Here is a 24,000-nt window from a genome sequence, read left to right as displayed (position 1 = left end):
TTCATACATAGTCCAAATGCAAATGGAGCTGACATGACATGAGGACTCATCTTACGTCTCTGTGTACCTTCCCAAATTCAGCTTCTCCTCGTTTTGCAGTCTAACTGGCTTGATAATCAAATGTAAAGGCATCACACATATGCAAAAACATACTTCATCATACCAGGATGGAGAAAATCAATCAAATGTGTGTAATCATTATGTAATAAGGTATAATTATGGATTTAAAAGACGTAATTGTCTAGAGACTGCAGCAGAGACTATATGATTAATCGATCTATCCTTAGTAGTAGTCTGAGTGTACATGTTATTCACACAGTTACCGTCTATGATAACCATGGTGACAGAAACACATCACATATACTGTAGCATTCAGGGAATCCCCATGATTAAGGGTGAATTGTGTCTTATTTAGTCCCAGTGTTAAATAATTCATGTAGACACATGTCAGGTTCGGTATCTGAGGATGGATTAGAAAGATAAACAGATGCTCTATAATGCATGTGGTTCTCCAAAAGCACTGAAAGCAAACATCTGTTCACTACTGTTACACAAGTCATAGACTTGGGCAGGTCTGCAACCCTGATCCATGTGACATATTTCCATTTCATCATTTTTCCTTAACTGATTTGTTTCACATGCTTTTATAACATGTAATGTATGTGTATGTGCTTGTTCCTGATTGTGTTTATTTATCAGACACATGCAGACTTTCGGTCATCATATGTCTGCAGGTGTGCTATTGTACATCCCTGACACATACCTTCACTGTTTTCAGTACGTGCGAGTTTCCTATGACACCAAGCCTGACCTGCTGCTCCACCTCATGACCAAGGAGTGGCAGCTGGAACTGCCTAAGTTGCTCATCTCAGTCCATGGGGGCCTGCAGAACTTTGAATTGCAGCCCAAACTCAAACAGGTCTTTGGCAAAGGGCTCATCAAGGCTGCCATGACAACAGGAGCCTGGATCTTCACCGGCGGGGTGAACACAGGTGAAGTACTGTACATACATGCTACAGTAGTACATTTTAGCACTTGAATGTTAAATATTTCTGTGCAGTGTTCTTTTTACACAAGATGAGTGGCTCTGCACTTGTGCTCGGAGTATGATGAGTGTGTTCAAACGTTCTTCATACGTTATCGGCTATTAAATAACCATTTATCAAGTCCCTCAGGGCTGTAAAGATCTGCTTTTATTGCTGTTTAAGTCAATCTATGACATTAGCAGTTCATATTATTCCACAAACTGTATTTCAATCAGGAAAGATTAATTAAAAAACATTAAAATAAGTATTATTATTTTATTAATTTCGTGAAAAAAATGGCAGAGGGCCGATATGAAAGTACCCTTTTCAAGGAGTGGTGTTACATTGAAGTCAGTATACACACGTCAGTGTCAATTTAACTTGCATAGTTTTAAAATGAACACTACAGTGTAGATGAATAAAATGCACTTCAATTGAAATGTGTTTATCCCCCTCACTAGGAGTGTTAATATGTAACATTCAGTGTTGTTTTATGACATCTAAAACTGTTCTTTTGGAGTGCAGGCTGTACTACATGAAGGTTTTCACCAAATTTCAAAATGCTTCTATTCATATACAGAAAATCCAAGCAAAAAGTATATTTCTCAAGGAGCGGTATTCCAATGAAAGCAATTTTGCCTGATCAAGTCTTGAAGAATCGAGGCTGTGAAGAAGATCAGCTTAAGACTTTGATGACTAAGGAGATCTCTTTTCAGAGATACTCAGTAGCTGGATGAATATGGCTGGGAGCAGGATTTATGAGGAGCTCAGTGGACCAGATTTTGAGCATAGGACGTGGAGGATTGAGAGTGTAAATGCACTTCAGAAAGCATTTTTAAAGTCTGACAGCAACAAGATGATTGGGTCAAGTGTTTATAACAAAATACGATTGGTAGAAATAAATATATGGGGAAAAGTCAGCTGACAGATCGACAGCACATGAATTATGTATAAATATGTTGTTATCGTACATATGGAAAGTAGTCTCTGTGAGTGAGCTTGAGCTCCGCTGTGTTTTTGATCTTAGTAAGCTATGGATAGTGGCATGAAGTCTTAAAATTGGTAAATGCATTGCTGCATATACTGATATTAAAATGAATAACCCTGATGGAAAATGAATGTGTCTATATAGTGTGAATGGTACGGACCACATATTTGTTTCATGGTTTAACCTTTAGTTTTCTTATCAGCTTATCTTGATTTTCCCTGTTTGTATTTTTCTTGTGTTGTTTCAAGGTCTTCAACAAGAATAGCATTTAAATTTTTTTTAATTCAATTGAGCAGGCTTTAAATAGCAACAGGGGTGGGTCAACGTTTTTGATAGGGGAGGTAAGAACAGACGGAAAGAAGTGATCCAGCATTGGATGCTGTAGATCGCTCACACTTGAATACAGAAAGGAATAGAAATTTAAATGTAGTGACACAATGGATGTAGAGGGAAGAAGGAGGAAGAGAGAGGCCTGAATAATGTATGGAGGCGTGGACTGGAGGGACAGTTGAGAGTAGAGGTAGAGATAGAATGAATGTCAGCAGGAGAGATGGGATAAGATGACTCCAAGTCTGACTGCTATTCCCCTGAGGAGAACAACTAGTGGCCTGGAGTGCGTGCGTGCGTGCGTGCGTGCGTGCGTGCGTGCGTGCATGTATGTGTGTGTGTGCGTGTGTGTGTGTGTGTGTGTGTGTGTGCGTGTGTGTTTGTGTGTGTGCCCTCACAATAGCTGCCACACCGTTGTCTTCTGTGCCTCATAGATCCAGTTTATCCTTCACAGCAGAGTATATCATTATCTACGTTTACACTGTATATTGATTGTGACAAAGCTGATTTTATTATCTTTTTCTCTGTCCGTCTCACAAACATTTCTGTACACACACACACAGGAGTGATTCGCCATGTGGGCGATGCGTTGAAAGACCACGCCTCCAAGTCAAGGGGGAAGATCTGCACAATTGGCATTGCTCCGTGGGGCATTGTAGAAAATCAAGAGGATCTTGTTGGCAAAGATGTAAGTCTCTGAGAAGAAACAGAACAATATCTAACAGTTTGCAGCTTGCATGCTTTAGCCCTCATCTGCATGTGTATATGTGAACAATGTCACATGCAGACTACAGTTGCCAAAGCCTGTAAATTGCAGTTGACAGTGTATTAACTGAGATGCTGAGTAAGCCAATTCAATCTGTGATAAACACCCCTTCAAATTGACTTGGACAGCTGCTGCTGGCGAAACCACATGAGACCCTGGAGCACATGCTGACTTATTAAAATCTATAAAATCAATGTTATAGTTTTATATTTTATCAGAATATGCAACACTCTGTACTACTGAACAAGTCAAGCAGAGCAGATTAATGCTGGTAGCTGAAATGAGATTATTAAATGCTGAGGCTCTTTCTCGCTTCATTGGTCTCAGCTGTACGCCTAATAACCAGATGAGTTTACCTCACACTGTCAGGCGCTGCTCCACTCAGCCAAATCCAAGCTTCTGAGAAGCTGGCATTAATGTTGTTTAAATATTCATCCAGTTTAGTATACCTTTAACCTTGTTCAAGCGACTGTGGCTCAGGAAGTAAAGCGGGTCACCCACTAATTGGAAGATGTCGAAGTGTCCTTGGGCAAGACGCTGAACCCCAAATTGCTCCCAAAGGCTGTGCCATCAGTGTGTGAATGTTAGATTAGATTAGAGCCTGATGAGCAGGTGGCACCTTGCATGGCAGCCTTTGCCATCAGTGTATGAATGTGTGGGTGAATGTGGCTAGTAATGTAACAGCGCTTTGAGTGGTCATAATATAAATATGAGAGTTTTCAATTTTATGTAATTATTTGTTAAGAACAAAGCCACTTTCATCATCCGGACAAAAGCTCTACACTTAAACGTCAATGTCTTAAAGAGTCACAGCCATGATTTACTATAGAACTGTACCTCCATGAAGATGGAAGATTCACAAGAGACAGATTTTAAAGAAGAGTTAGTGTAGTAGAGGCAGAAATATCCTGATTTGTAGTCCTGAGGAAGCCAAGCCCCGGAATGATGGCTCCTACTGTACCTCTCACATGGTGCAACAAGTACTGTCTCTTTGTTAGTATGTCTCTGCTTGTTAAATGCTTATGCCTTTCAAACTCTGCGCCCCAGTTTGTAATATTTTTTTACATTAATGGTATTAGGAAAACATGCCCTTGTTATCTGTGAACCATACATTTTAACCTTTGCCAAGTTGCCACATACCCCTGTAAGTCATGGGCTTCTAGGATGTTTGTGTCACGATTATCTTCTCTTGGATAGGTGGTGCGTCCATACCAGACCATGTCCAACCCCATGAGCAAGTTGACGGTGCTAAACAGTCTCCACTCCCACTTCATCCTGGCAGACAATGGCACCACGGGAAAGTACGGCGCTGAAGTCAAACTGCGACGTCAGCTAGAGAAGCACATCTCCCTGCAAAAGATCAACACACGTGAGTGGAATTTATAGTATTTGCTTGCAATGGCTGCTGACCTACTTACTCTTAATTAGAGAAGGCTTTTTTTTTAAATGACACAGCGTGGATACCAAGATGATGAAACGGAAATCCTTGTTTTATCAACTATGCCACTGTGGTGTAATTGAATTCTATTTTATAGCTGCAACCAGACTAAAATGATCTGCTTTATACTAAACACATACTATCAGACAGCATATATTTAGCCAGCTCTGATATAATTTGATGAGCCTTTGAAACAAGCCCTCCCTTCAAGAGGGATTTATATTTTTTTCAAAGCTTCCTGACAGCTCAGAGGAACTCTTTCCTCAAATGAACCTGCCTGATAATCCTACCTTGTTTTAGGGTGCCGCACAAAGCTACCAAACACACAATAAGTACATTGAGTTGTACTTGCATGCAGTACACCTACATTAAGGAATGAAAGATACATCATATATTTGTATTTTCTTTCTCTTTTTCTTTTTTCTTTGAGTCTTGACAGTACCAACTAATCAGAACCTGGTACATGGGAAGTAAACTACTGGGTCAACATCCCAGGCGCCAGACAGCCTAATTTTTTTGTGTCCTTCTGTACATTTTTATAGAGGTTTTGTTTTGATATATTATGCTCATTAAAGGGCAGAAAGAGTATATTTTAATTCTTGTTTGCGTGAGATACAGGTGTTTATGTCCTGCCTGTTTATTAACATGTATTTGTGTCTGCATTGCGTTTGTGTGGAGTGTTCATCCACCATTGAGCCCTTGTCACATTGCATTTTTTGTTTTCAATTACCACATTATACCTTAGAAACCAATTGGATTTGCATGAATACAAAATCCATTTTTCCCTCTAATTCTCTCTCTCTCTCTCTCTCTCTCTCTCACACACGGCCTCAAACAAAAACAACACAATGGACACAAACCTCCCTGATACCCTTTACATATATTTCTCAAAAGCCTCTCATAGCATTGTTAAGAATGTGTAAGAGCCGGGAACAAACCTGAGTCAGAGAAATTTTGTTCGCAGCCATGATTTATTTGTTATTACCTTATTTTGTTGTCAACACAAATCCATTTTATAATCATTTCCTCTGGGTTTGGGTGACATGAATACACACACTTTGACAGCAATGCTTATTTAAAAACCGAGGCTGTCGATTGATGTTACCAAATGAATAAACGGTTACAGTGTCAAGTCAATAGTGTGACTCAAATCTTACCTTTTTGTTCACTGTCAGACTTATCACTGATGTTCACTGACTTTAAAAAAGGTATGTTGAATGTCTTGTAAAAACATAATCTTCCTAACCTTTTGACTTTAGGGATTTATGAAATGTCCCAGGGGGTTGACAGGATACACGGATGTACTTCCTTCTTGTTCATCATCCAGCCACGTGACCTATGGACTTCCCTTTGTCATCCTATGCCTGAACTCATACAAAAGGGGCTGGGAAGGCAAAGGGACGCCCTGTCGTCATACAAGCATCTGATCACCCATGTGATGGTAATGTACTTTGCAGTCGCTTATTTATCCATCATCTAAGTAGCTTTATATCAGGATCCAGCAATAATATTGCCTGGGGTCTACTCGTGAAACGAGCTGATAAATGATCATGCTGCTGTCTGACCAATAACACACAGAGCTATGACATTAACCTGACAATAAGTGTAATGCCAGCATAAATCATCCCATGGTCTTTTTCAGCATAAATATACATCAAATAAGCCATCAAGACTTTTTTTCGTTGATCAACTGTTAACAGAGAAATCCGCGCAAGTAGCTAGCAGCCAGACATGGCTTACACTGAGTAGCTCGGGGCGGAGCGCTGACCCTTTCAAAGCGGCTTTTTTTAACCACTAATATATTATTCAAAATAGCACCAAACCTCTGCAGTAGCATGATAAGAATCCCTACACATAAAACAAAGCACCAACAAGGTAGCAAACTCAGAGTTTATTAAAAAAAGACTACAAGCCATAGCAGCCAGCTACGTGTATGTTGGCTATCCATACAAGTCGATTACCAAAGGCACTGGAGTTCAGTTCAACACTTTCCTCCTTGAACTGAACTCCATTACATTCTTTTAATAGGTGATCCATGAAAAAAACTGTCTTTATGGCTTATTTGATGTATATTCATGCCGAAAAAGACCATGGGATGCTTTTATTTCAGAATTACACTTTTGCCTCTGCTTCAACGGTATAACATCAATTATCAATTGCCTTTGCGGTGAAGTACTCAGCCAATGGATCAGTAGCGCAAACCAAAACATGATTTGGTACTTGTATCTGTGAATGGCAGTATTTGCATGATCAAAACAATTGTATCATTCAATTCAATTTCCTGAGTTACAGAATGTTGTACTTGGTAGATAGGTTAAAACTAAATATGATCATAAAGCTAACTTCAGATCATCTTACCGGTTATAAACGCCTGTTGAATATAGCCAAGGCTAATTTTTTGAGACGTTTTTAAAATAAAATAATAATAATAATTTTTAATGGTCTGTGGTATACACCAACAAAAATAAAAGTGTGGCATATATATGAATATTAATAAAAAGTGATGGTGAAAAATGTTAAAGAAATTTAATCATGGAAAGAATCTCCACTAGAACAGCTCTAATACTGAAGCGCAACAAAGGGACAATTTTACTCCACAAAAAAGTTAACATACATTAAATGGAGTTACACACTACTGATAAACCCACCACTTCAATTTCTTGAGCTTTTCACATGAATGGGTTGCCCAAGTGTGTGATTACTGTGTCTTTATTATATCTTATTATATACTGTACGTTGTGTGTGTGTATCCTTCACATCCTCAATCACCTCTGGAGGGTTGGCAAACAAGGACCATTTCTTGATTTGATTACCTGTCCACGGCCAGTGGAGGAGTGCTTCAATTTTCCTCACAGCAGGGCTCCTGTGGGATCCAGCATATGGCCTGAGGTCCTGTCAAGAGAAGAAGGATAACGAAAGTAAAGAAGAAAAAAGCAGTTCAGTTTCAATGGCCTAACGTGGGGGTTGTGGGCCACACGTAACCAAAAGCCCCCCCCCCCTCTTTTTTCTCTTACCACACAGTCACACACACACAAACACAATATAGAAGAATTGGAGCAGATAGATATGTGCAATCTTCCCCTGTGGTATTTTTGTGATGTCTGGGCAATCCTATGGCTAATCCTACTGTGCCTGTGTGCGATTTTCCATGCAACGGTTATCACTGCACGAGTGCCGGAAATGCTGTCGCAATCAAATTGGCTTGTCAATATTATAACACAGTTCTTAAATATGGGAATCGATTCTGTATAAGAAATGTATGTGGGTCTGACTATGCTCCAGATATAGCTTTGATATTGCACACAATGTTTTAACAAATCTGCAAGGTCATGAATATATTACTGAAACCTTTTAACATTTTGGATTTCCTTTTGCCAAAAGATATTTTCAGTCATTCATCACATTGCACATTCTCATTGCAAGTTATGGCAGCACCATTGGCACCTGTCAGAACTCATGATTGGATCACAGTTGGGCACTTTCTCTGGTGACATGACGTGTGTATTCCCGATCCCCTTACATCCTTTCTCGTCCAGTCTCTACTGTATATTTGATGTTGTGGAAGATGTCGCCTCCTGTTGTGTTGTGCCCTCTTCAGTGGAAAGAGGACAAGATTATCTAAGGGACAGCTCAGGGTGGGAGTAAACAAAATAAATGGCTTGAGGCAGGAAACTGGGGTTGAGGGACTGTAAATATGGTGGATCGACTGGAGCCACCGCATTCACATGCTAGCGTAAAGGCTCAGCACAGTGCCATGCCGCACATGCAGGGCTCTCCCATGACTTGTTCAGTGAGACTGGTGTGACCTGATAGAACACGGATACAGATGCAGATGCAAATGAGCCTGGATAACCGTGACAAACATTCTGTTTAGGCTGCACATCATGAACGTTACATAATCATATACAAATTGTTGCTTTGAAATAAAAGATTGCTCATACCAACCCACATAGTAATGGTCTTTAAGGTTACACACCCATGTACATATTTCCTTTTTACCTCCTAACCATCTGCTGGAGCTAGCAGACATTTTCAAACTCAAAGATGAAGAAAAACAATAGAATGATTGGTACCATTCAGGAAAACTCACTCAACCACTGCACAGCTCTTTTGACATGTGGCTATAATGCTTTTTAATCACACCCCTACCTCGGAGCGATGACAAGTAAAAGAGGAAGAACTGAGAGTGAGAAAATGAGAAACAGAGAAAAGGGATTGAGGGTGAGGCAGAGAGGCAAGAGAATGATATGAAGCAAGGGATATCACCTTGAGGTGTTTTCATTGGCAGAAATAGGGAAAAGGCAGAAAGAAAAATGAGATAATACGGATGATTTGTTAATAAGCTTAATTTATTAATGTTTTCTTATTTTCTCTCTTATAGAACAAGGGAAATAAGAAAAACCTGCATATTCTTTGTTTACCCTTCTTTTGGGAATATCTTAAACTGAATCCCCAAAGAAGAATAAAAGTTATTTATTTGCGCAAGTTTAGATAAAGTCTGCAAAAATATATGAGTCACCTTGAATGTGCCCTCTATCATTTCACCTAAATTAATTAAAATATTAAAATAGGCACAAGTGCTTTGTGTATTAAATGTGTGTGCTTAGGTATAGCCTAGTGTGCATTTTAACTCTGTCTACTGTGTAACCTTCACTGACCCTCCTATAGCAGTGCTTTCATTAATCACAGCATAGGTAGAAGATGAAGTAGCTCTGGTAATTGAATCTAGAAGCCATAAGGCCTTGCGTTTCAGATTAGCTGTGACATTGTGACCTGACATTGGAGCAGCCCATAGAAGAGATTATAGTTAAGCTATTGTAGATGGGAAGTCAAGAGGGTAGTAATACTCTTCTTTCAAGCACTATAAGTACCTGGACAAACTCTTGATTTTTCATATATAGCTTATAATGTAGCCCCTTTGTTAACGCTGTCCAACTGTGTGACCAAGTGGATTACTTGGAGACTCTTGTTCTTTGACACATATCACACAGCTGCAGTTCAACAGTTTGAGTCTGGCTTTGAAATGCCACCTTGGGCTAAATGTGACTGGATCCAATAAAGCACAAATGGCATGAAAACATGTATTAAAGCCAAAACTGTGCTGTACAAAAAGGAATATTTATGTTTACAAGTTAATTCACTTATCAACACAATCAATCCAATCAGTCATAAAAATGTATTCATTTTTCTGGTCAGTGTGTTTGGTCCCAGTGGCAGTGCTGCAGTGATGACTGGTTAAATCAGCCGGGCTGAACTGACTCTATGGGAGTGGATCAGTAAATAAAATATCTGCATGCATATGAGAATAACTGTACAAAGACAACAATTGGACAGTTGAAGTCATTGGGGAGTAAGGTGTGTTTGTGCACTGGTGGATACAAAAAAAACATGTCAAAAAGATAAAGATGCACTGCCAGAGTGATCATCCCTGTGGTGGAGAGATAACAGAGCCAGTAGTGGGTATGGTTGGATACAAGACTTGTTCCAGGTGCAGTCCCAAGCTGAGGATGTGCACGGATGACAGCATGTTATGTGGTGTGGAAATAGTGCATGATTGGTAGTGTAAACTGTAGTGAATGTCTTATGGTGGTCAGAGTCGTCCTGGTAAATAACTTATGCACACTATCAAACAATTCAAGTAATTTATGCAAACAGCATTTTTTTTCATAATACGTGTTACAAACCCCCGTTGTGAAGGAAAACGTCACCCTCAAAATGACCATTTGTGTATCAAGCTACTTCTGAGACTGTTTATGCAGAAGTGTTGTACATAGTAAGGTTTTAGAAACAATGCATGCATTTGGGAAGCACTGAGCATTCGACTGGACACTTGGATAATACTGCACGAGTCGTGTGAGACTTTGTAAACACATGTTTTGAGATAGTGTTGCTGTTGTTAAATGTGACTCTGTTTTTATTGATTCTCCATCCACCGTGGAGGAAAGCAACAACAATAAAGTTTCCTTTCAGTCAAGGCAACACTCGCTGAGTATCTGGTATACAAATGTGCATTTTAAGAGTGAAATATTCCTTTAACTTTGATTATGGGCTTTTAAATAATGACATACTGCATTCTAGCATTTCCAATAGTTCACTGATGACTGGAGTGAGAGTTGAAAAATGTTGACATTTTGACCACTAACCAGCAGCAGGAGCGCTTGTGACTGTTGCTTTTGTGGATCATTTAAAATGAGTGCAGAGTAGAGATACCGTATCTATTCTATCTCATTAGTCTCATACAAGTTATATGAGCTGAATCCAAAGTGTTTCAGCAAGGACAAAGCACACTAGTAAGACCCTGTGTGTACTCGTCATTTCAAGTATCTTGTATCAGAATAAAATCCATGTGACATTCTGAAACATTTTCATCACAGTTTATTTGATTTTCTGGGAAAATACATTGCCTTCGACAGGTGCAAGTTAAGAAATGCCCAGAAGCGCATACACACAGACTCACAAACATTTGTAAATGTTTATGTTCATGATCAATAATCATTCATGACTGATTTTATCTGGCTCACAGCCTTGATAACATTACAACTCAAAATAGATTACTGGTAAAAAGGTGGCAATTGTGTGTCAAAAACGGCAGGATGTGTTGATGTCACGAGACGACTGAAAAAATAAAGTTTGAGAGAAGCTTTGCCCTTTTAATGTGGCATACTCCCTGACCTTTTGTTCTATCACATGTCGAGTCATGTTGCTTTCACAGATCTGATGTTTCCTGTCCTTGTTAGTTGTTGCTAGGATAATGATTTTGTCTGAAAGAGAGAGAGAGTGAGTTTTTATTTTTAACTATTTGGTGTGGGGATGCAAAGACAATGACCCACATACTGCAGCACACCTCCTCCAGTCATGCTGATAATAATTTGACACATACAAGGACAAACTCACAGACAATCTCAGACACACAGGGACACACACACTCAGGGTATGACTCATTGCTGGTTCCTTAATTACGATCATTTAAGCATGTTATGTGTGTCTCGCTTACACGCTCCTCTTTTCCTCCTTAATTCCTTATTTTCCTTATTACTTCCTCATCTCCAAGGCTGGATATATAAAGAAAGTTGTGGCCACATAGTCTCATCGACCACCTTTCTCCTTTTGATCTTCCTCTGCTTTTTCACAGTGTTTCACGGTAGTTTCGCTCCAGAGAGATAAGGTGTGGGCACTCGGTAAAAACTATGTATGAGATATAGAGAGACAAGGGAGAGAGAAGGGGTTTCTGGTTTGTGTTATCTGATGTGTTGGAGTGTGTGAATGGTGCAAGGATACAGTCATTACAAGAATAGGGGTTGGGAAGGCTGAATGTGTTGAGAGAGTCAGTACAGACTGTATAGAATATGCGTTTTATGAAATGACATATCAACAGAATATACCATGCAGTACGTGCAACTGTATAAATCAGAAAATGTATTATTAGTAACCCCCCCAAAAAGAAAAAAACAAACTGTCATCCAAGTGTTTATTTTCATTATTTAAAACTGTTTAAGGTCTTATTAAAAAGAAAAAAAAAAGCAACATAATAATAGATTTAGTTCTAAATACAAATCTAAAAGCCATTTTCACTGAAACATCACTCACTCATTTGCACTGCCTCATTGAATGAACCTCCCACCTCTTTGCGCCGACCTATGCACCATGCGCTTTGCACTGGGCACCAACATAACACACAGATGGGCAAATAGAACTCAAGGATCAGGAATCAGTTAGGCTGCAGATTTCACGCTGCTTTAGTTAGGTTTTAGTAGTATTTCCTTTTTATTCCTCTTTCTATTAGGACACACAAATTATCCAATAACAGGAGCAATCAAGTGTACCCATAGAGAATGTGCTATATATACAGTATACAGTATATAGCGAAAAAGAAAGTGACATGACAATGAACAACATCGTCTCCCTCCCACCTGGAAGAGACTTAATATACAATAATTTTGGCAAAAGTTTGTCAATTAGGTACGGTATATATATATATATATATATGGTATGTATTCTTTGAAAGTTTTCAGTCAGCCTGACTGCTTCGTGTAGCTGTATGTGATTAGAAGTGTGCTGTGTTGCACCCGTACCAACACCCAACAGTGATGTCTTAGTATACTGACACCCTGGAGTACACTTCTGCACTAACACTAACACTAACAGATTAGCTCTCCAGCTATGGGTTTACATTTCCATCTAGAATAATAGGTATTCTTCGGAAAGTGCCAACTCATGTAACCAACCTGCATGTGTTCAACTACTAAGCTTTTCTGTTGATATTAAGGGAGAATTCAGCCCACAAAATCCGCCTCCACAGATAAAATAATTCAAAGGACTCTCAACTTTCACAGGATTACATTTTAGAAAGTATAAAATTGCAAGTTCAGTAGAAGCAGCAGTAGGCATAAACTACAGAATATACAGTATATGGGCTACTGTATATCAAATATATATATATATATATATATATATATATATATGTTTCATTTCATTTTCATTTTCATTTTTATTTAGAAATGAAAGGGAGCAGAAAGAAGATAAACATATATATATATATATATATATATATATATATATATATATATATATATATATATACTGTATAAACTACTATGTTTACAGCTCTAATTCTCAGTCAAGCACCCAGGAGAAGCACTGGACAGTGTGGGGCCCCAATTGAAATTCAGGTCACGTCATGTCCATAGATCCAGAAAAAAACTTTCCATAAATACATACCTAGGCATCACACACCTACTGTATATTACTTATTGAATCATCAAAACTATAGCCATTAGGACCAGTATCAGAGTAAGCGGTATCGAGGTTCTGGATACCACGATATAAAGTATAAAATGAACCTACCTCTGTATCAAAGTAATCATAAACAAAGGTTATGATGTGACCACAAATTAAGGAATATAGTTCAAGTTACTCATCCCATCTTGGACTCAAGCACACGGAGAGAGTGGTAAGCAAACTAGAGCAAAAATAAATACATTTTGTCATGCCAGGTGGATTGATTGTGGTATCAGTTTTGTATTTAGTTAAAATAGATACATTTGGGGCATTATTAAATGTTAAAGTAGGTCGGTGTAAGCTCACAAACATACGGTTTTACTTAAAAGTATGAGTTTTTGCCTTTGTTAAATTGATTGCATTAATAAATAATTAAGTTTGAAAGGCCATTTGATAATGTGCCTGCTGATTTAGTCATGCAAGAGAATTTTATTTAATTAGTAATTTGTTTACATGTATGTTCCTCTGTATTTGTTGTTGGTGTGTTTGTATGTGCATTCTACCAATTAACCATGAAGCAGCTTTGCTTTCCCCGCCTCATCTGTTCCTCACGGGTTTCTCTTGAACAACAATCTGCTGTAGATACTGACATGCTGCTCCAAAGTTCACTAGTCATCAATGCTTGATCCAAAACTGACAAAACTGCAGGCTCACACACATGCAGGTAAAAATATATCTAAAAGAAATGGAAGAATCAGAAATAAAATCCAAGTTATTGCTGTGCTTCTCTCACACATTCAGTTCTGTTGATCTATGCCGGGTGACGTTTTACCTCTTTGAAGTAGGCAAGGCCCCTTAAAATATTCTCCTTATGTAACTGTCCCTGTTGCAAGGCTGCATGAGGCTGTGTGAGGCAAAGCGTAATGGTGGTGGCTATGCTTCTGAATGTGTGCTTGTGTCTGCGTATGTGCATACAGTAGGTTAGCACGCATTTGTATGCGCTCGTCTGCCTGCGTGTTTGGAGACAGGCCGTGCTTTCTCCTCTGTGAATTATGCAGACCAGGATGAGGGTGCAGGGCGGGGAAGATCCGGCAGTTACACAGCTTTTGAATTAGAAGAGTCAAAACACAAACTCATGAAACAGAATGGCAGGGAGAGAAGAATGGAGTTTCTATAGAAAGAAAGACTGGAGAGACGGGAGGTGAGTCAGAAAGCCGAAAAGGGCAGGATGAAGGGTGCAGGGTTTAGGAAAGGATTGGACTGAAGCCACTAAAAGAAAGAAAAAACAGGTATAAGAGAGAATGGGACTCAGATAAAAGTTGCAGCAGTGTGAACAGGCCCCTCTCATCGTGACTCAAACCGGCTGATAGTATCGCCTGTGACTCAGCTTGTCAAGTCACCAGCAGCTTGTTTTAGAACATAAGGCACCCTGCCTGTTTCAACAGCCAGTTAGCTCTTAGCAAAGTCTGTTGGTCAGGTCAGCTGTCAGTTAGCCAGTCGAAATGGAAGTTTTGGACAGAGGCTCAACGAGCGTACAGGAACAAAACAGTGAATCAGAGAAATAAAACGTTTTGTAGGTATCAGCAGGTATCTCACTAACACTGTCATCAATCATATTGTAATACAAATTAAATCCAGTAAAAAAAGCCTGTAAAAAGTCAGTAGTTAGACAAATGTACAGAGAGTCGTTTCTGTGGAGATGATACACCGTCTCGTCTTGTCGCATTGGTGTGAACTGGGAGGTTTCAAAACGCTGCAGACCTGCGCATTGCAAGTAGTTGCAAGTCTCAACTCAGGAGACTCAATGAGACCGTCAGTATTTTTTTTCCCTCTCTTCTCGTAGTACATGCTGTGTATTGCAAGAAAAGAGTAAAGATGGATGGAAGCAAAACTGTCTGGTGGCCTGTCACTATAATTCAAGAGTTAACTGTAGATCAGATTCACCACGGGAAGAATATATACGATGCAAAGACCTCTCTCTCTCTCTCTCTCTCTCTCTCTCTCTCTCTCTCTATCTCTCTCTCTCTCTCACACACACACACACACACACATGTCCATGCCGCAGGAACAAAGCACAAAGTGTGCTTGTTATTTTTGGTATCGATGTTTTTTTAAAAACCTCTCCTCCATAATTAGAAAGTCTTGACAGTACAGTCATGAGACATCACAGGTATCACGTTTACACCTTGTTAACACATTTGGATATATGTTTTTCTTTTCATGGATCAAGTATTTCTGATGTAATGAAACCTATTTATTGACTGTCCTTCTGCTTTTTTTTTCTATCCTTAACTTCCCTCTTCCTTCTTCACATTTCTGTCCCTTTGTCTGTGTTGTCCGTCCCTGTTTTCCTTTCTACAATCACTCTCCACTGCCCGCTCCTTCTTGTTTACATGTGCAGGTATTGGTCAGGGTGTGCCGGTGGTGGCTTTGATCGTTGAGGGAGGCCCTAATGTGATCTCCATTGTGCTGGAGTATCTCAGGGACACGCCACCCGTCCCTGTGGTAGTGTGTGACGGCAGCGGCAGGGCCTCAGACATCTTGGCCTTCGGACACAAATACTCTGAGGAGGGAGGGTACGCACATATGCACATTATGCTGTTATCCAACGTCAAACGCTTATGAACACAAATGTTATACACTCTGGAAAATGTTGTTTTGAATCAGAGTTTTTAAATTTTTTTGTTTGAGTTTTTATTAAGTGCCTTACAAACATAACAAGCATACATTTGCATGCACTCTACATGATAGTAATGATGTATTTCTGCAGATACAGTAAATATGATGTAATAACTTGCAAAAATATATACATTTTCTGAAATGTGTTTATGTTTTACTAAAAAAACACACAGTAACAATTTTTGGATATATTCCTCATAAGACACACAATGCATTCAGAATAGTTTTTACAGCATCATATATCCATTTACAGATGAAGGTAAACTGCTGAGGGGCAACCTTGGTTTCACTTACTGACAAGCAAATCTAATTTTCCTGCTTCCTCCTCATTGCTTTATTCTACTCACCTCTATCTGACGCACTGTTTTATTTTTTCTTATCAACACCTCTGCAGCATAATTAACGAGTCTCTAAGAGACCAGTTGCTGGTGACTATCCAGAAGACTTTCACCTACAGCCGCACACAGGCGCAACATCTGTTTATCATTCTCATGGAGTGCATGAAGAAGAAGGAGCTGGTAAGTGTCACTTTATAAATGTGCACATGCCAAAGTTCAAAGCACTTACGGGCTCACATAGACACACACACACACACAGACACACACACAGACACACACACACAGACACACACACACAGACACACACACACAGACACACACACACACACACACACACACACACACACACACCATTAAACCACTAATAACACCACTAATATCACCATTCATTTAAGCTTTGATGTCTCTCCTCTGCAAAAAGGAAAAATATTTGAAGGAGGAACAAATGGATTTGTCAATTGAAGCTTGCTTATCATGAAACATTTATTGAAGCAAGTATTAACCTATCTTTTATGCATGACATGTAATGTTAAGTGGATGTAAATGTATTCAGATGACGTTGGGGACTAAATGGCCTCCACCTTGAGAATCCGTACCCCTTTTGGCATTGTTGAATTCTCAGTCCCTTTAGAGACCCCTTGTCAGTCACATGAAACCAACCTCTAAGTAATGCTGTTGAATGCGGTAAGTGTTTGTGAATAATTGCTTTTGCTCATTTGGACATAGTGTATAATGCCTTGTTTAAAATGACTCAACCAAGTTTTCATCATGCGATGGTCTTTCCTCTCATACTGCTGGTTAATCATATTCTGTGTTTCAGTTATTATAACTATTGTAACACACTGAATAACACCAAAATACATGTGTGCAAGTAAAGTGCACACACACACACACACACACACACACACACACACACACACACACACACACACACACACACACACACACACACACAAACACACACACACACACACACACACACACACACACACACACACACACACACACACACACACACACACACACACACACATACACCCACACAACCACACACACATGCAGCCCAGCACTGGTCATGGTTGCGAAGCGTGTAAGTGGATTGATTGTGTTGTCAGTGGGGTTGCAGTGACTGACTGATGCTCACACTGATGGATCTTCTGAATACAATACACCAGATCAGAACAATGTGTGAATTATTCTGCAGGAGCAGCTGTACAGGCCAGATAATTTGAAGCTCTCTGAACCTAAACCTAAACTCCTATCACTGCCATATTCAAAGAGAGCACTGAAAGTGTATTTTGGAAATATTATAAAAGTACACCAACCCTGTTTCACCCTGGCAATAATGTCCCTGTGTTTCACAGCCCAATTGAGTATTTTATTGATAATCAATGTACTGCTAATGAAAAAAAAAAACGCTAAAACCTGCAATCCACATCTCAAATGTAGACATTTGGGGCTACACTAATGTGTAAACGTGATACGCCTGTATGATCACAGATAGTAGAATGCAGGAGCAGGTAAATCCAACAGTGGGTTAGGTTTTCATTCCCAGGATGCTGCACTTCATGTAGTATGCAAGAATGTGAAAAGACATTGTCATCTGTGGCTTATGACCTTAACAATGACATAAAACAATGATAGGATACTCTATAATAACATATTCAGTAGAAGCAATCCACTTCTCTGTATGTCTGTCATAAGAACTAACTGAATCATTAGTGTCCATACACCTCATAAAACGTTGATTATGGCAGGTCAAAGAGAGAAAGATAGATGTGTCATCGCTCTGCTTTTTGTCTGTTTCTCTCTCTCTAACATAGTTTCACCTGCCTCCTATTTATCAGGCTGATAAGCATCACAGGGGTTCCCTGCTGATCACGCTCAGAAAGCCACAGATTGGAGTGTGATCACAGAAGTTATTTTATTAGAGAAACCAGAACATGTGTGGCCTATCTGTTATATATGTTTTTCATTTTGCTCAGGGGAGCTACCTCTCTAGAGACTAAAAATGAACAGACATGGAAGGAGAATTCATCTCATCTCATCTCATCTTCATCTGCTTATCCGGGGTCGGGTCGTGGGGGCAGCAGCTTTAGCAGGGGACCCCAAACTTCCCTTTCCCGGGCCACATTAACCAGATCTAACTGGGGGATCCCGAGGCGTTCCCAGGCCAGTGTGGAGATATAATCTCTCCACTTGGTCCTGGGTCTTCCCCGAGGCCTCCTCCCAGCTGAACGTGCCTGGAACACCTCCCTAGGAAGGCGCCCAGGGGGCATCCTTACTAGATGCCAGAATAACCTCAACTGGCTCCTTTCAACGCAAGGATGGCTGAACTTCTCACCCTATCTCTGAGGGAGACTCCAGCCACCCTCCTGAGAAAACCCATTTCGGCCGCGACCTCGTTCTTTCGGTCATGACCCAGCTTCAAATGAAAATTGACCGGTAGATCGAGAGCTTTGCCTGTAGAGCGACTGTAACACTGCCCCCGCTGCTCCGATTCTCCGGCCAAACTCACGCTCCATCATCCCCTCACTCATGAACATGATCCTGAGGTACTTGAACTCCTTCACTTGAGGTAAGGACTCATTCCCTACCTGGAGTAAGCAATCCACCGGTTTCCTGCTGAGAGACACCAATCCTGTTCTTGATTTTCATGGACAGGATATCGAGGCATAGTCGTGGTGGGGAGGGGTTGCAGTTCGGTGGGCTGAGGATCTCGTCTCTGCTTTTTGCAGATGATGTGGTCCTGATGGTATCGTCGGTCAGTGACCTTCAGCACTCACTGGATTGGTTCGCAGCAGAGTGTGAAATGGCTGGGATGAGGATCAGCACCTCTAAATCTGAGGCCATGGCTCTCAGCAGGAGAATTCATAAATTACTTTTATTTATTATGTCACCCAATGCAAAGTGAATACATCACAGTCATTCTACAATCATGTCCAAGCATCTATACAGATGCCATATGAGTATAACGCAGACTTTAAAAAATAGGTCTGGATGTTGCAGCTAATACCTACGGGTGAAACCATATTAGTTCTATAGTACCTGTTCTAAGATCCCAAAACATTTACCAAAAGCAAAGACACCTGTTATTACCCTGTATACCAAAGCCAAGTTGTGTCAAACCCTTGTTAACACACAAGTGAGGAGCAGGGTCACAACTGTTACATGGACTCACTCCAACTGGCAGCAAATGCGGGTTTAATCCCGGGTCAGTGCAGTGGCCCGAAAGGTGTGAGAGGGAGAAAGACAATGATAGTGTGTGTTTGTCTCAGTGCCAATTGTGCCTGTGCTTTCCTTTTTTCTGGCTCTGTAGTAGAAAAGCCGAAGAGTAAAGGTGACTGGGATAATGTATGAGAGAGGGACAGTGTGCTTCTCCTTGAGAGGGAAGATTAAAGAGAGGATGTGTCTTGCTTTTTCCTTTTTTTTCCCAGGATGTTGGTTTATTCATGTAGACATTTTGTGCTTCAGTTATTTCCCTGTTGCCTCTGCTTTGTTTATCGTACTGAGGGCTATTTACGCATTATATCAAGAGGCAATAAACGCAATGTGTGCAAACTGTGTTTTAAGTTTTTACCCTTGTTTTACCAAATGTGAACAGGCGGTTGTATTCAAGCCTTGTAGCCATGTTATTTGCTTAAATATTGTCATATCAAGATGCCACATGATGCATTTCATCATTAATGTGTTGCTATGAAGTCCGCTATGCAGTACATTATAAAACTGAGAAGTGCTCTTTTCAGCTGCAAACAATGGTAACAATTATGCTTTAAGTTGGTCTAATTTATGAGTGTGCTGGACCATCTCCCAATGAAAAAAAAAATCTGCTCAGATGGATCTTTAGGTTCCAAGTCGGAGAGGGGAGAGAAGGGAAATAATTGCGAGGCTAATCAATGTGCAAGCTCTTGAGGTTTACTTAGGGGAAACAGATGTAAAGTGTATAGATGGTGTGTAATGAAAGGGAATACTAAAAGAAAGTACAGGCCACATATGTATCAATTTGTCTAGATGATCTAGGTAATTATCTTCCCTTATATATTCACATCACTTATTTTGTTTCTTTTATACCTTCAAAATAGAGGTGGAACAATTTCAAATAAATGTCAAACAAGCACACTGAAAAGACTTCAGTCTGCTTTAAATATCGCCACTGCCTGTTGTCACAAAGCTCTTTTTGTTTTTTGCAAGAAATGTGTGAATCCAATTTTAGGTCTAATTAAAAGAGAAGTGCCTCTTCAAGCTCCCCCTTCCTCTCTTCCGGTACCTTGCTCTTCATCTGCAATGGGACGCTCAAGTTGATTGTCCTGGTATCTTACAGCTTGATATGAATAATTGAATGGGGTAAAGTCCTTATATGTTTGATTTGAATTAAATATTGAGGAGGAACCACCACCCGGCAATGTTCCTCCGCCTCCCTTACAAGAGAAACAGAGAACGAGTCGGAGGAAGATGAGGAGAGAGAAAAAAGTGACTTAAATGGACCATGAGAGAGAGGGAGGGACAGATGGAGGGGGAGGGTGGGAGTAATTGAGACAAGAAGTAAGAAGAGGGACACAAATGTGGTTTTGGTCAAAAGCAAATGTGAAATGAGGTACAGTAAAGAGTTTGAGCCACAAACTGAGAAATATGATAGAAGAGAGACAATTCCTTGGGTGACTATCAGCAGTGCAGGTTTATCATTTGGTTCTTCCCATAAAGTAAAAATACACCTCTATATATGTTTTATTTAAATGCTCAATTTCCCACGGATGAAACCATTAGCAGAGCTTTGTCAGATCTACCATTGTTTATGTATGGACTGCAGAAGATGCTTCAGAAACCTTTAAGTGTACGAGTGTGTGTGGGGTCCGACATGTGTCTTGTACAGTATGTACATGCAGGTGCATCAGCAGGATCTTTGCCTGTTAAATGAAGATGAATGTTTTCCAATCAGCTTGGCTCACTGCAGCGTGAAGAGCAGTCTTCTGATCCCCTTCTAAGCACGTAGCTTAGCGTCTCTGAAGATATGGGAATTCCTCCGACAGATCCCAGTCACACTGAGAAAGATTGCACTGCCTCTTCCCTTTTCTTTTTTTGATATCCTTCTTGGATTTGTCAACACCAAATCTCCCTCCCTCTGCCTTCCTTTGATTTGAACATGCACATGCCTCTTTCCTGCTGCCTCACGTCTATCCTCCCAATCCCTGCCTTCACTTGTGTCCCTCTCTCTATCCTTCCTGCTGTTTTCCTCTCCTCTATTCTTGTAAACAGAGAGATGGTGTGTGGCAGACACAAGTCAGAGCCCCTTGCATGTTGACTCCTGAGGTGACAATTATCAGCGAAGAGGCCAACATACATTCAGCATTTTAAGATAAAGTATTAACCAAGCACAACGAAAAAGTATGGCACAACAAATAGGTGAGTTTATGCCAAGAGTAAAAAAAATACAAAGAAGCTGTGCCTACACTTTTGATTCACTTTTTGCTCACAGTAAGCACTCAAGAGTGGTGACAATCTTCATTGGGGTGGCTAGGCTAAGGCCAGTACTCAATTTGGGTGGTAGATGTTTGCTTCTGACCAATATGTGTGTTTGTAAAATAAGTCACAGGTAGTCTTGTAGATGTGTAGCAATAACAGAAAAAACATGCCATTTTATTAATTTACTCACAAACATACAAATCCTGTTTAGGTAATTTTAGGTAACCTGACTCCATCAGATGAATTGATTCACATTATTCAAATTTGATCAGCATATCCATCTGGGAACTCTCGTTTGGAGATCTTTTGGTCTTTTGGTGGTTTTCAGTATGGGCAAAATCAACAAGTCAGAGCAACGAGGCGTACTAACAGAGGGTTGAGGCAAAGCTCATGAATTAAATTACATGTCGGTAAAGGATATTTGCAGCTTTTTCTCAGAGAAAAGCCTCCAGTTCTTTCAGAAAAGGAATACTCTATAATCATGATAGAACATGCTTGATAGCTGCACTCATCTCATCTGTGGAAGCCGCTATGTTGTTTAAACTGAACAGTCACTTCTCCTTTCATCACACTTAAACCCGCCTCAAAACCAATGCTGATTGGACGTTCGCTTGGCGAATGGCTCTAAATTTTTTTCCGCCGCTTGTTACCAGACTGATCTGCAAGTAAAATACAACTGAGCTCGTAAGATCAAGATGGTCTCACAAGGGTAATATCTAGGAGCTTTCAGAGCTTGAATCTCTGCTGTGTGGAGTTTGGTTTGTTCCTGCTCTTTTATCTAACAGATTTAAGCATCACTGTTCACAGACCTTTCCAGAGGAAGCTATTGGACAATATCTTGGCTGTGTTAGTTTTTTGTTTTTCAAATTAAGATTTAAAAGCATTCACTATTCATTAAAACAGTATTTACATTTTATTTCAACATCATTTTTGAACCATTTTAGAATAGGTCATAATAATACTATAACACAATGTACACAATAATTTGTACTGCGTGAAAAAACGGCATGTCTATAAAGGGGATACTCCCTGGTATCAATATAGCTCAATTTCATTCAGATATCTTGACTTTAGAGGTCAAGGGGATCCCTTTAAAAGTGACCAAGGCAGTTGTCTTTTTGCCTAACTTTGAAATGTTGTCTAACCTACTTCCAAACTACCTAGCATGACATGGTTAGTACCAATTGATTTTTTTTACTGGGGTGGCTAATCAGAACCCCCCCCCCCCCCTTAAGATTCATCCCGGCTAAAGAGCACCTTTGCTTGGACTTGCCACTACTCCCCACACCAACCTGCACTCTTGGGGACGGAGTCTTCGGTGTGGCAGCCCCCACCCACTGGAACTCTCTCCCAACAGAAAAACGTAATGCCACATCCATGTCTAAAAACCCACCTGATCACCACAGCATACGGATTCTTTTTATCCCTCTCAAAGCAGAAAACATTTTCCACCACTATTCCATTTGGTTTTTTTTTGGGTTCAGTTACCTTCATGTATTTCCTTGTCCTTCCTTGGGTCCCTTGAAAGGCACTTTAAAAATCCCAGCTATTATTATTTATTAGTATTAGTATTATTATGAGAGGATGAAAATAGATTGGGTAGAAGCAGTCTGTTTACTTTTGCACACACCTATTGATGACTGAATGATCCTTGATATTAAATAAGCAACCTTGCGTTGTCATGGAGATTGTGTTGCTTAGCCTCTGTATTGTATCTGTATTAAATCCTATATGATAACAAGTAACACATATTCACAGGGTCACCTTGGAGGTGTGATTGGAGGTTAGATAAGGGAGGGAGAGTAGCAGTCCAGTACAACGTTGTTGTGAGACTAGCTGTTGCATGTGGGGGGTGGGGGTGACAGAAGGATGATGGATAGAACAAAGGGATTGGAGGTAACGGTGAAGAGAGCATAGAATAGAAACAATGGTGAACATTTTATATAATCATCATCTTTCCTTTGACACACTGTCATCCATCTTGACTGCTGAAGAAGCCCAAGAACCGTATTTAAGTGAGTGTAAGGAAATGTGTGTGTGTGTGTGTGTGTGTGTGTGTGTGTGTGTGTGAACTCCATTATGCTATAAAGATAACCACAGGTTATAATGAACAAGTGTTTTGTTAGTAAATCACAGCTTTGCATATGCATAGTTTAACTTTGAGTGCATCTATGTAAGATCACACCCAAGACAAATCACTCTCTTAAACGCACACACACAGCACACACACACACGCACACGCACAAGCACAAGCACAATCA

At 40.0% G+C, this 24,000-nt stretch overlaps 1 protein-coding gene across 6 annotated transcripts in view; it reads left to right on the top strand.

The window, feature by feature from the left end:
• Nucleotides 1–24,000, top strand: part of trpm3 (transient receptor potential cation channel, subfamily M, member 3) — a gene marked incomplete at both ends in the record, with an annotated part of 133,644 nt that overhangs the window by 77,094 nt on the left and 32,550 nt on the right. For all 6 annotated transcript variants that reach the window (XM_083912673.1, XM_083912674.1, XM_083912672.1 and 3 more), the window contains 5 exons: nucleotides 779–992; nucleotides 2,904–3,028; nucleotides 4,304–4,475; nucleotides 15,664–15,838; nucleotides 16,336–16,459. In XM_083912673.1, coding sequence (XP_083768799.1) covers nucleotides 779–992; nucleotides 2,904–3,028; nucleotides 4,304–4,475; nucleotides 15,664–15,838; nucleotides 16,336–16,459 — 810 coding nt within the window. The remainder of the gene's footprint in view (nucleotides 1–778; nucleotides 993–2,903; nucleotides 3,029–4,303; nucleotides 4,476–15,663; nucleotides 15,839–16,335; nucleotides 16,460–24,000) is intronic.

This window comes from Echiichthys vipera, assembly GCF_963691815.1.
Source record: "Echiichthys vipera genome assembly, chromosome: 4".
In the NCBI taxonomy this organism is placed as follows: domain Eukaryota; kingdom Metazoa; phylum Chordata; class Actinopteri; order Perciformes; family Trachinidae; genus Echiichthys; species Echiichthys vipera.
Note: the sequence above shows the minus strand (reverse complement) of the source record. Positions and strands in the feature narration are given on the sequence as shown.